The 13,353-nt window shown below is 40.0% G+C and overlaps 1 protein-coding gene across 4 annotated transcripts in view; it reads left to right on the top strand.

Annotated features, from left to right (window-relative positions):
• Positions 1-12,394, top strand: part of LOC125454242 (kalirin-like) — a 40,203-nt gene extending 27,809 nt beyond the window's left edge. For all 4 annotated transcript variants that reach the window (XM_048534814.2, XM_048534815.2, XM_048534816.2 and 1 more), the window contains 4 exons: positions 401-478; positions 1,061-1,246; positions 1,878-2,049; positions 8,954-12,394. In XM_048534814.2, the coding sequence (XP_048390771.1) occupies positions 401-478; positions 1,061-1,246; positions 1,878-2,049; positions 8,954-9,090 (573 nt within the window). In that variant the 3' untranslated portion in view covers positions 9,091-12,394. The remainder of the gene's footprint in view (positions 1-400; positions 479-1,060; positions 1,247-1,877; positions 2,050-8,953) is intronic.
• The last annotated feature ends 959 nt before the right edge of the window (positions 12,395-13,353 follow it).

The raw sequence follows: 13,353 nt of genomic DNA, 5'->3' as shown, positions 1-13,353 counted from the left end.
AGTTGTTGGAGGATTGACTGCCACACACTACTAAATTCTGAAATTATTGTTGATTGAAAACATCAATATTCTATGTACATTTCTAACTTCAGTTCAAGTAGATGAGTTGATGTCAATTATACTTAACATGCAATAAAAAGTCTTTGTTATATGAGACTGCTTTATTAAATTTTATTTTCATGAAATATATACATTTGACTTCATTGTTTATTTTTCAACTATAATTGAATGGCTTTTCAATATCATAGTTTTGTAATTTATAGACAAAAACGTCAAAAGCATGTGAAATTGAATGTAAATTTGTTGGATGGATTCCAAAACTATTACTTTAAAAATGTTTATATCTGAAGTGCTGACAGTGTCTGAAACTGTTAAGATTGAATTGTGTTTTTTTTTGCAGAAAGCAGTTGATGTGATGTATCAGGTACCAAAACGTTGCAATGATATGATGAATTTGGGAAGACTTGAAGGTTTTAAGGTCAGGTTATCTCCTTTCCTCTTACTTAGGTTATTATTTCACCTATGCATATTATACCATAATTTTATGACCACAGAGTGAAAAGGGCTCAGAGTGCATTGACACATCTTGTGCCATTTTTCTCATAAAGGCTGAGAGTAAATGTTTTCTGGACGGGGTAGTCATGTGTATATGTAGTTTATCTCAGAAAACAATTTATTGGAACACAAACTTTCTAGCTGCAAAATCTTTATTACCAACTTGGTAAGCAGATGGAACCTTGGTTTTATTGGTGTCAATGAAAAGAAGTACCTTTCTGCTACATTCATGTTTGATAAAACTGATTTGGATCCAATGACTCCACTTTGGAACTGGACTTGAAACGTTAACTCCGTTTTCTTTCTACAGATGCTGCCAGACATGCTGAATTTCTCCAGCAATTTGTTTTTGTTTCAGACTTCCAGCATCCACGGCTCTTAGTCTTATTTTAAAGAAAATTGTTAATCTGTTTTAGAAATGGGAGAAAAGATACATTTTTAACATGAAATTATAAAATGATGTTTAACAGAATTGACTCAACTCTGAATCATTTTTTACTCTCAGGGCAAACTCACAGCACAGGGGAAACTGCTGCAACAAGATACATTCCTCGTGACAGAACAAGTTTCAGGAGTTCTGTCCCGAAGTAAGGAAAGACATGTTTTCCTCTTTGAGCAGATATTAATCTTTAGTGAACGACTCAAGAAGGGTTCCTCAAGACCAATGTATCAATTCAAGAACAGCATTAAGGTAATTGTAGACAGGAGTAAGCAAAGATTGAAGGATAATAATGCTCAGTCCTTTACAATCAGCCTGTAGTGGTTGGAAATTGAAATCTACCAGCTTTTTTGTAAGATGGCAAACAAAATGCAATGTCATTTAAATCATTGCCTTGTCCATGGGTACCAACGATTTTCCCTAACTAACAAAAGTGTCAATCCTAATGGGTGAAATTGGACTTTCACAGTGTGGCAGCCTGTTCAACAATGGGAAAAATCATAGCTATATATTGTCCCATTATCTACGACATGGACTTTCCCAAAAAAGATCACAAGGTAGCATGCAAGTGTGTTTTTCAGTCTAACACCAGAGATCAATACAATATAGGCAAATACTAAACCTTGGGCTTTCCTGGTGAGGCTCACATCAACTAGAGTTGATTCTCTGCTCACCCAATCCAAAGTCCTCATTTTTACCAGCTCCCAGAGATTGAGTGACTGGCAACTTTTCTGATTCATTGGCTACTTCCTTCTGATTCACTGCTTCCAATATAAGATGAAGTGTAGACTTGATGGGGTGCACTGCCTCCTTCTATGCTGTAAGATTCTATGATTCAAACATGTATATCTTTTCAACAGTTTGTTTGTCTGATCTATTTAAGGTGAATGCGCTAAATATTGAGGATAAAGTGGACAATGAATCATGCAAGTTTGCTCTGAGATCCCATGGAACCTCCGAACGGTACATCTTACAGGCGCCAAATACTGAAATCTGGCAAGCTTGGGTTTGTGACATCAACAAAGCACTCGAGATGCAACGAAATTTTTTGAACGGTATGCAGACCTTGCAGAAATTTTTTGCTCCACATTTAATTTATTAGTTTTTCATGTTAAACAGAATCTCTGGAACTATCCCACATCAAAAAGATCACTTAATGAATTATCCCTGTTTGATTTCTGTTGGTCTTGTGTTTTACACTATAGGCGATATCAGTACAAAAGTGGCATCTGCATTACTCTGTCCCAAAGCAAAAATTCTGCTTGAAGACTGTAAATTTCATTAGATTCAATACTAAATACCACCTACATAATCCTGTGTCAAATTTACAAATGCACAATCATGAAGAGACACATTTGCAATAAACAATGTCATAAGGTAAGTAGAAAGCAAAGGATAGGGCAAGGCTGTAGGTTGAGGAGGAAGCGCTAGGTGAAATAAAATGCACCAGCATGACCAGAGTAAAAAAAAAGTCAACATCAAAGATGTACGATGTCAAGACAGCACAGTTTTACAAAAACGGTGAGACCACATAGAGTCATAGAAAAGAACAGCACAGAAACAGATGCTTTGGTTCAACTCATCCATGTCGACAAGATATCCTAAATTAATCAAATCCCATTTGCCAGCATTTGGCCCATAGTTCTCTGAACCATTCCTGTTCACATACCCACCTTTTTACATGTTGTAATTGTACCAGGCTCCACCACCTCCTCCTGCAGCTCATTCTGAATGAAAAAAAATGCCCCTTAGGCCCCTTTTAAATGTTTCCCCTCTTGTCATAAACCTATGCCCTCTAGTTTTGGACTCACCTATCCTGGGAAAAAGGCCTTGGTTATTCACCTTATCCATGCTCCTTGTGATTTTATAAACCTCTGTAAGGTCACCCGTCAGCACCTGATACCCCAGAGAAAATGGCCCCAGCCTAATCAGCCTCTCCCAATAGGTCAATCCCTCCAACCCTGGAGTACTGTGTGTAGTTTTGGTCTTATTTAAGAAAGAATCTAAGTGCATTAGAGCCAATTCACAGAATGTTCACTTGAATGCTGTCTGGGGATGGGAGGGCTAGGATTGGGTTGTTATGGTTATCTTAAAAGGAAAGATTCCACAAATGGGGCTTGTTCCACTAGAGTTCAGGAGAATAATAGCTGATTTTTTTGGGATGTACAAAATCCTGAGAGGATTTGGCAGTGTAGATGCAGAAAGGATGTTTATTCTTGTGGAGGAGGCTACAACAACAGAACACAGTTTAAAAGCAAGGGGGTCTCTCATTTGAAGCTGAGATGATGCAGAAGATTTCTCGCAGAGGGTGAGTCTTCGGAAGTCTCTCCCCTAGACAGCGGTAGAGGCAAGGTTATTAAATAGTTCTATGAAAGTGGTAGGTGCATTTTTAATTAAGAAGGGGATCTCTCCTAGTGAGGTCCCAGGCTTAAACCTTCAGTCTAGTCCAAGCCCACAGCTAGGCTTGGGTGCCTGATGGCAGAGGTGGCAACATCGGTGAGGTTGGTCCCAACGCACGACCCTGTGGCGGCTGCATTGGCCCAGCGTGGGCTCATGTGGCAACAACAATGGTGGAGGTGAGATGGCAGAGAATGCCAACTCTTTGTTCCAGTGGTGGTGTCATGGTGAAGTGTGGCGTCAGCAGCGGGGACTTGGGTCATCGGGGTGGAGGAGCCCAAATCCAGGCCCATGGCTGAGCCAGAAGCTTGAGCTGTTACAAAGACCACCTAACAGCTGTTCCCAATTCCCATGCGTGTATGCAGAAGAGAATCTGTGCCCCAAACACTAAATTGTCACCCCTCTCCAGAAATTACCTACAGATCTATCTCACACGGCCAGTAACTCCTGCCGTAATGAAATTTTGTGTTACAGTTCGAAGTCTGAAGTTAGTAAAGTCAGTACAAAGAGCTGATGGTTACAAAGCTCCTAACAGAAGGATAAATTGCTTGAGCCTACAATGGATTCAATAGAACAAAAGAAGGCAGGTTGCAATAGGGATAATAGGAACTGCAGATGCTGGAGAATCCGAGATATCAAGGTGTAGAGCTAGATGAACACAGTAGGCCAAGCTGCATCTTTTTCTGCTCCTAAGATGCTGCTTGGCCTGCTGTGTTCATCCAGCTCTACACCTTGATATCTCGAATTCTCCAGCATCTGCAGTTCCTATTATCCCTATTGCAACCTGCCTTCTTTTGTTCTACTGAATCCATTGTAGGCTCAAGCATTTGGCCCGAAATGTCAGCTTTTGTGCTCCTGAGATGCTGCTTGGCCTGCTGTGTTCATCCAGCCTCACATTTTATTATCTTGGATTCTCCAGCATCTGCAGTTCCCAATATCACTCAAGCAATTTATCTTTCTGTTAGGAGCTTTGTAACCATCAGCTCTTTATACTGACTTTACTAACTTCAGACTTCTAACTATAACACAAAATTTCAGGCTGGAATAGGAGTGGGTTAGTAAACTACTTTACAAATGAAAGAGACGTTAGGCTTGCATTTGTAACAGAAACTATAGAGATCACTTAATTTGTGGTTGGTTCCCCAAGTGTGAAAATTTTAAGAGAAGAAATGTTCGATTATTCTATAAAATGGAGGCAGAGCTGGAAACTTGACTGTTTTGAACTATTTTTATTTAAAGGAAGTGAATGGAGTTAAATTAGCCCATTAATATAGAAACCATCTCAACTTAACCACTGTTCAGTAGAAAGCAAAGGGCCCACAGTTGGTTGGACAGAATGAAAGGAATATTACATATTCATCATGAAAAGAATGTAGAACCATAAAATCACAACTCATGCAAGTTGCAGAAATATGGATGCAAGTACTGCAACAGGCAGAGAATGCTACAATTAAAACGAAAAAATTCGCCAAGACTGGAACAGACAGAAATGAGTCGATAGAACGTGGAGCTGGAGGAATACACCAGGTCAGACAGCATCAAAGGAGCAGGAGAGTCAATGTTTTAGGCCTAGACCCTTCTTCAGGGTCCTTCATCAAGGTTGCTGCGACCATCCTCTTGAAGCCAAGGAAACTACAGGGTCTGCTTGGTCAGTGTGGCAGGGGAAAACCACTTCCCGGGTCTATCTAGAACAATATTTTGTAATTAGCAAGACATGGCTTATTGCTTGTTAGCAACTAGTTATAGGCCACACTGATTTGATAGGTATTGCAGAGACTTTAAGGACGACTAAATATTGGCTCTTACTTCTTTGAAATTCTAAGCTGTCCGGCCCATGAGTCCATATGACATCATCATAGTGGGTGGTGCTTGGGCAGTCTGGACTATTAATCCTTCCAGACCCATATACAACAGAGAACTGGATAGCTTCAGTGAAGAAGTGATTAGTCTAGGAAATTTTGACTTTGTGTTCGATAGTGACGTTGTGGTCCATAAAGTGGAGAAATTATAAGAGAGCTGGTGCTCATTGTCAATAAGGAAGAGATTAGAATCGAAAAACATAAGAAACAGGAGCAGGTTGTTGGCCATTCAGCCCTTTAATGTAGGCCTTGCCATTCAATAAGTTCATAATTGATCTGCCCCAGGTTTCAATTCCTCTTTTGTAGCAACTCCTTATAACTCTCAACTCCTCAATACAAAACAAAATTTATCCACCTCTTCTTTCAATATTTGCAGTGGCCTAACCTCCTCAACTCTCAAGAGCAGAGAATTCCAGACACTCACTGTTCTCTCAGGGAAGAAATTCCTTTGCATCTCAGTTTTAAATGAGTGTCTGCTTATTCTGTAACTATGATCCCTAGTTCATATTTTGCCCACTAATAGAAACATCTTCTCAACATTTCACTGTTAAGACTCCATAGAATCTTATATATTTCAATAAGATTATCCCTTAATCTTTTAACCTCTTTCATTTATACAAACAATAGTAAAATATCTTATATCCCAAAGCTCTATCTGGACTCACAATAAAGACAAGAAAGTGGGAATTGAATAAGATTGGAATTTGTAGACTGAATGCTTTGATACTGTCTCCCCTATAGAATGTCTTATAAACTGAGGAGCGTGTTTGAATCTGGTAGAGGAGGAATTATGGACAGTAAGAGAAGTACAGGTGTCTCAAATATAAAAAAAAGAACATGTTTTAAATCTATTATTTCAAATTTTCAGTCCACAATCAGTCTGTTTGGCAGGACAATCAGCAACAACTACAAATTATATTTACGCAGCGCCTTTTAGGTGGTTCCTTCAGGGACACAAGGGCAGGAAGAGAAGCCATGATATGTGATCCTGTTGTTATGAAAAGATAAATAAGAACGGAACTAGTTGAATGTGCTGCCCCATGCCTCAGTTCAATGACATTGAAGAAGTGTTGGAACAAGATAGTGTTGTCAGCTATGTCAAAGGCAATTTGAGAAGGACAAAGAGGGAAAATATGCTTTTCCCTTTCATACAAGATGTCTTTTGTGACTTTGTTAAGAGCTATTTTGATACTGTAGCAATGGTAGAAATCTGTTTTGTGAGATTTAAGCATTGTATTCTGGGAAAGATGGATGTGAAATCAGAGATCACAACACCTTCTAGTCTCTGCAAAAAATGTAGTGATGAAGATTGGGTGGTAGTTTGTAAAGACAGTGACACCCAGAGCTGGTTCTCTGAGGACAGGGGTGATGATGTCAGATTCAAAGAGAGAGAATCTCATCTGAAAATAGAAAAAAAAGTCAATATCACTTAACAAGAAGGGAATTAATGAAGCCTTTATCACTTAGAGTCATAGAGCTGCACAGCATGGAAACAGACCCTTCAATCCAACTCAGCTAAACAAATAAATCTGGTCTCAATTGCCAGGAGTTGGCCCAAATCACTCTAAACTGTTCCAATTCATATACCCATCCAGATGCCTTTTAAATATTGGAATTATACCAGTCTCCACCACTTCCTCTGGCAGCTCATTCCATACACACACTACTTTCTGCATGAACAAGTTGCCCCTTAGGTCCCTTTTAAATCTTTCCCCTCTCACCTTAAACCTATGCCCTCTAGTTTTGGGCTTTCCCAACCTGGGGAAAAACACCTTGTCTATTTACCTTATCCATGCCCCTCATGATTTTATAAACCTCTAAGATCACTCATCAACCTTCGACGCTCCAGCAGAAAAGGGCCCCAGCCTATTCAGCCTCCCCCTACAGCTCAAACTCATCTGCCCTGGCAACATCTTTGGAAATATTTTCTGCAACCTTTCAAGTTTCACAACATCCTTTCTGTAGCAGGGAGGCCAGAATTGAACACAATATTCCAAAAGTGGCCAAATCAATGCCCTGTACAGCCGCAACATGATTTCCAAACTCCTATACCCAATGCATATGTTCTGATATAACACGATAGTTCCGTTCTCATGTGATCTCACGTTATAAGAAAATTGCACAACAGTTGCACCATTTAAACCAATGGGGCCAGAACTACATTAAGCCAATAATGTAAGCAAAGTTCACATTCTACAAGTAGCAGTCTAACTTCTTCAGTCACGTTAAAGCCAGAATTCACATTGAAGAAATGCGCATTATAGCAGAACCGATTGTAAAGGAAAGCATACCAAAAGCCTTCTTCACTATCCTGTCTACCTGTGATTCCACTTGCATGGAACTATGAAGCTGCATTCCATGGTCTCTTTGTTCGGAAACATTCCCCAGGGCCTTAATATTAAGTGTATAAGTCCTGCCCGGATTTGCCTTTCCAAAATGCAGCACCTCACATTTAGCTAAATTAAACTCCATCCGCCACTCCTCGGCCCATCTATTCAAGGTCCCATTGAACTCTGAGATAACATTCTTCACTGTCCACTACACTTCCAATTTTGGTTCATCTGCAAACTTGCTAACCGTGCCTCCTATGTTCGCATCCAAACCTTTTACATAAATGACAAAAGGCAGTGGATCCAACACACACCACTGGTCACATGCCTCCAGTCTGAAAAGCAACCCTCCACCACCACCCTCTGTCTCCTACCTTAGAGGCAGTTCCATATTCAAATGGCTAGTTCTTCCTGTATTCTATGTTAACCATTTTATTCCATGTTAGCCTTGCTAACCAATCTACCATACGGAACTTTTCAAATGCCTTATTGAAGCCCGTATAGGTCATGTCCTGTTTTTTTTTGTGAGTCGGCAGAGATCCATGGAAGTAACACTGTGAGGTCTGAAATCCACAAACACGTATCCCCTCCCATAACTTCCCTACTGATATAATCTGGTCAAGATTAGACTTAACATTTTGTGAAAAACATGACATCTTATAAAATAGCTCATTCCTACCATCTCAGGGGCAACTAGGATGGGTAATAAATGCTGGTCAGCCAGCGATGCCCACATCACACAAATAAATAAACAAAAAGCACTCATCATAGGACTGATTGTAAGCTAGCATTCTATGTTTAGATTAAGTATAATTATTAGTAAAGTAGAACCCTCTAACTTAATTCACAAATAGAAATATTTTGAGTTTCACCACACGTTACATATCATAGACAAAGAATATTGTGATCTTCCTCACAAAGAGAACAATAACATAAATAATTCAGGGGCAGTAAGAACTGCAGATGCTGGTGCCAGAGATAACACAGTGTGGAGCTGGAGGAACACCGCAGGCCCAGGCAGCATCAGAGGAGCAGGAAAGTTGACGTTTCGGGGCAGGACCCTTTCTTACTCCGCTGATGCTGCCTGGCCTGCTGTGTTCCTCCAGCTCCACACTGTGTTAATAAAGTAAATAATTGCTGGATATATAGCAATAGCCTTAGTTCGGAGTTAGGAATTAGGAGCAGGAGTAGTCTGTAAGCCCCATGTGCTGCCATTCAAAAAGTTACCTTTCCAAGGTTATAATTTGTATGATCAGAATTGTAGGAATCAACAGTCAATTTTTTTTATTTTTAACTTTGTTGTCAGCCAACTTATTGTCACATTCTTTGATTATCACAGTCCCTTCACCATAATATATTAATTTTCATTTCAGCCTTACAATCACCAATTGATTACCAGAAAAAGGAACTTGGTCCCCAATTTTTCAGAAGCAGGACAGAAACAAGAAGACTGTCCCAACCCGCCCTTGGGCCTGATACTGCCAATGAGATGACAGGCTGCAATGAGTAATAACAGCATGGAGCCAAAATGAGCCAAGCAAGGGACCTGCAAATAGCAAGGAAGTCCTTCAACTTAACTTCATACTGAAAACATATCACATATCAACAGTTAAAATATGGTAAACATTGTCCCCATACTAATATCATTTATTAAACTAAACACAACCAGCCATCAGACAAGTGATACTCTTATTAAGACTATGATTAATAGAGTACCTGAACTAAACTATGAAACAATTTTAACAATACAGTCATTCGCTTTCAATGATTTACAATTCATTTAAAATCATTGATTAATTCTTTGCCTGGACTATTGAATATATAATAAATATCACTAATTAAGATGGCATGGACCTGGGGGCTGGATTTTCCTGAATGATGCATTCAGGTAGTTGCAGGTTACTCCAAATTGATTGAATAATCCCCTATTGCCTGGATAGCTATGGCTCCAAAAACACTTAAGAAACTTAACACCATCCAGGACAAAGCAGCCCACTTGATTGGCACCACACTCTCAAACATTCAATTCCTTTTATCACTGCCACTCACCAAGCAGCAATCTACAGAACGTACTGCAAAATTCAGCAAGGCTGCTTAAATGGCACTTTCTAAACTCGTGGACACTACCATCATTAAGCACAAGGGCAGCAGTTACACAGAAACACTGGTACCTGCACATTCCCCATCATGCCTTCAACATTCATACTTGGAAATGTATCGCCATTCCTTTGCTGTCTTTGGGTCAAATCCTGGAATTCCCTCCTTATTTGCATTCTGTGTCTATCTATGCCAAATGATTTCAATGGTTTAAGAAGATTGCTCACCATCACCTTTTCAAGAACATCTAGCTATGGGAAACGAATGCTGGCCCAGTTCACATCACATGAGTGAATAAAAATGTACTTTGCTAACATATATATTCTTTAATGATTAATTCCCCTCATTGTAGACAGTGATACACAGATGTTAACAAAAAGATGATTGATCTTCTCTGGCATTGCAAAGTAATGTAATACATTGTAACCACTGTAATAATCAGTATAAACAGTATTAGAGGGCAGAGCTGTAATTCTTCCCAGTCAAGCAAGGGAGGTATAAGATGGAATGAAGTGAGAAGAATGAGAAAGTGTAAGAAAAGCCACCAGAACAGAAACATGTAAGTACCTCCACCAAAAGGATTGCAGCAGTTCAGGAATTCAGCTCACCACCATTTTCTCAAGGGCAACTAGAGATAGGTAATTATTGCTGGCCCAGCCAAAGATGCCTACATCCCATGAAAGAATAAATGATAAGGATGAGATTTGGATGGGTAAAATTAAAAGGGAAAAATATTAGTTGTTATTCAGTTATGAACCCACTGGAAAATACCTATTATTCACTTACAAAACTGAGGTTGTTACTTCTTGATCAAGATCTGCTCTATTGGGATTAGAGATAATAGGAACTGCAGATGCTGGAGAATCCGAGATAACAAATTGTGGAGCTGGGTAAACACAGCAGGCTAAGCAGCATCTCAGGATCAGGAAAGCTGATTTTTTTCCGATTAATTTTTCTGATGAAGGGTCTAGGCTCAAAACGTCAGCTTTCCTGCTCCAAAGACACTGCTTGACCTGCTGTGTTCATCCAGCTCCACACCTTGTTATCTCTGCTCTACTAGGAGTCCTTTTAAAAGTAGACACCAAAGTAGAGTCATTATCTATTAAAACTTTACAGTGCTGCATTTCCAATCTATTCTCATAACATTACATTTGAGTGGCTAGCGATAGCTGGAGTTGCACTTGAAATACCTTTGTTGGAGTCTCACTGGGTTACTGCACATCTGATTCAGCTTACTGGTACTCAGCTGTTTTCATTGGGAATGAGGTGGTGAAGTGTTTTTTTTGACCTACAAATATAACTAAAGTGCCATCCAGTGGTCTCACTGAGTAATCACGAGCCACAAAGAATACACGTTTATGATTGTAACGGCCTTTCACTATTCCATACTGCATTGAATAGATCCTTTTTATTGTTGGCTGTAGATTTGGTGGGGGGTGGAAACTCCAATGCGCTCTGTGTGAAGAGGGTAAAATGTAACCACCATTTATGGGGAAGTTACAGAAGTTGAAATATTCCAGGCAGCCATCCTTGCATAGCTGATCACTCTTTGTGACAACAAATGAGACTGTTTTGAATTTGATGTAGTGATAATTACATGATGAATTGATTGCTATCAGAGTTCTTGCATGTACCACAATGAATACTTCTGAAAACCGTTTGGGTGAACTTTAATTATTATTTTACAATTTTAATATAAGAAGTATTTGGTGCTATGGTTGTCATTAAGACAATTAATGTTCTGTTAGTGACAAATTTCAACATGTCAAAATATCTTCCAGCATTCCATAATTAAATGGGTGTTGTTAATAAATCATTATATAAACATACTTGTACACAGCTTTGCTAATAATACGTACATATAATACATATAATATCATTTATCTCAAGAGAGTTGGAATACAAAAGCAGCGATGTGCTTCTGAGACTTTATAAAGCTCTAGTTAGGCCCCATTTGGAACACCGTGTCCAATTTTGGGCCCCACACCTCAGGAAGGACGTACTGCTACTGGAGCGTGTCCAGCGGAGATTCTCACGGATGATCCCTGGAATGGTAGGCCTAACATATGATGAACGGCTGAGGATCCTGGGATTGTATTCATTAGAGTTTAGAAGGTTGAGGGGAGATCTAATAGAAACTTAAAAGATAATGTATGGCTTAGAAAGGGTGGACGCTGGGAAGTTGTTTCAGTTAGGCAGGGAGATTGGGACCCAGGGGCACAGCCTTAGAATTAGAGGGGTCTATTTAGAGTGGAAATGAGGTGACATTTCTTCAGCCAGAGAGTGGTGGGCCTATGGAATTCATTGCCACGGAGTGCAGTGGAGACCGGGACGTTACATGTCTTCAAGGCAGAGATTGATAAATTCTTGATCTCACAAGGAATTAAGGGCTATGGGGAGAGTGCGGGTAAGTGGAGTTGAAATGCCCTTCAGCCATGATTAAATGGCGGAGTTGACTCGATGGGCCGAATGGCCTTACTTCCACTCCTACGTCTTATGGTCTTATGTGGATAAATAGACAAATGATGTAATTGTCAATTGATGTTAAACAGTTATAGCTAGCTACCTGAAACTATGTATGGATTGTTTGAACAAAAGGTTGGATCTTTTATTTCAGCCTTTCTTAAACTTGGGTGATTTTGGACATCCATTTTGTACTGTTGTGTTATCCTTAATTTTGTTAAAAGAAAATGCTTCGGGCACAAAATATCACTATTATATACAGACATGTTGCTTAAATTAAAAAAAATTACATTATTAGGTATATTAAGCTGATTCCTATTTGACTAAGTCCATGTTGCTTTGATGTTTTTGGGAGTTTAAACAGTGAGTCCTAACAAGTTCTTTTGCCATCCTTTTCCAAATGCTCCACAATAATTACTAGCACCTCGCTATGGTATCTCTTATCCAATACCAGCCCTACCTCATCATACACCATTCCTGAAACAATTTCTGCTCACTAACTATCCTGGAATTTATCAGCATTTAGGGCAGCACAGTGGTTCAGTGGTTAGAGATAATGGGAACTGCAGATGCTGGAGAATCCAAGATAACAAAGTGTGGAGCTAGATGAACACAGCAGGCCAAGCAGCATCTCAGGAGCACAAGGCATAGTGGTTAGCACTGCTGCCTCACAGTGCCAGGGACCTGGAATCAATTCCAGCCCTGGGAGATTGTCTGTGTGGAGTTTGCATGTTCTCCCTGTGTCTGCACGGGTTTCTTCTGGGTGCTCTGGTTTCCTCCCACAGTCCAAAGATGTGCAGGTTAAGCGGATTGGCTAAGCTAAATTGCCCATGGTGTTCAGGGGTCTGTAGATTAGATGAGTTATAGGGAAATGGGTCTGGGTGGGACGCTCCAAGGATCAATGTGGATTTGTTGGGCCAAAGGGCCTGTTTCCACCCTGTAGGGATTCTATGATTCCTTTCTCTTGTGCTGTTCTAAAAAGCTGGCTGATCACCCAGAAAAGTACTGTCAGTCAGAAGCTACACTACACAGTTCATCAGAGATGGTAAGAACTGCTGATGCTGGAGACAGAGATAACACCGTGTAGAGCTGGAGGAACACAGCAGGCCAGGCAGCATCAGAGGAGCAGGCAAGTTGACGTTTCACGTCGAGACCCTTTCCTACTCCTCAGGCAATTTGCCTTCTCAGTCAATGGGGTTGACATCGTATTGTG

Source organism: Stegostoma tigrinum, chromosome 7, assembly GCF_030684315.1.
Source record: "Stegostoma tigrinum isolate sSteTig4 chromosome 7, sSteTig4.hap1, whole genome shotgun sequence".
In the NCBI taxonomy this organism is placed as follows: domain Eukaryota; kingdom Metazoa; phylum Chordata; class Chondrichthyes; order Orectolobiformes; family Stegostomatidae; genus Stegostoma; species Stegostoma tigrinum.
Note: the sequence above shows the minus strand (reverse complement) of the source record. Positions and strands in the feature narration are given on the sequence as shown.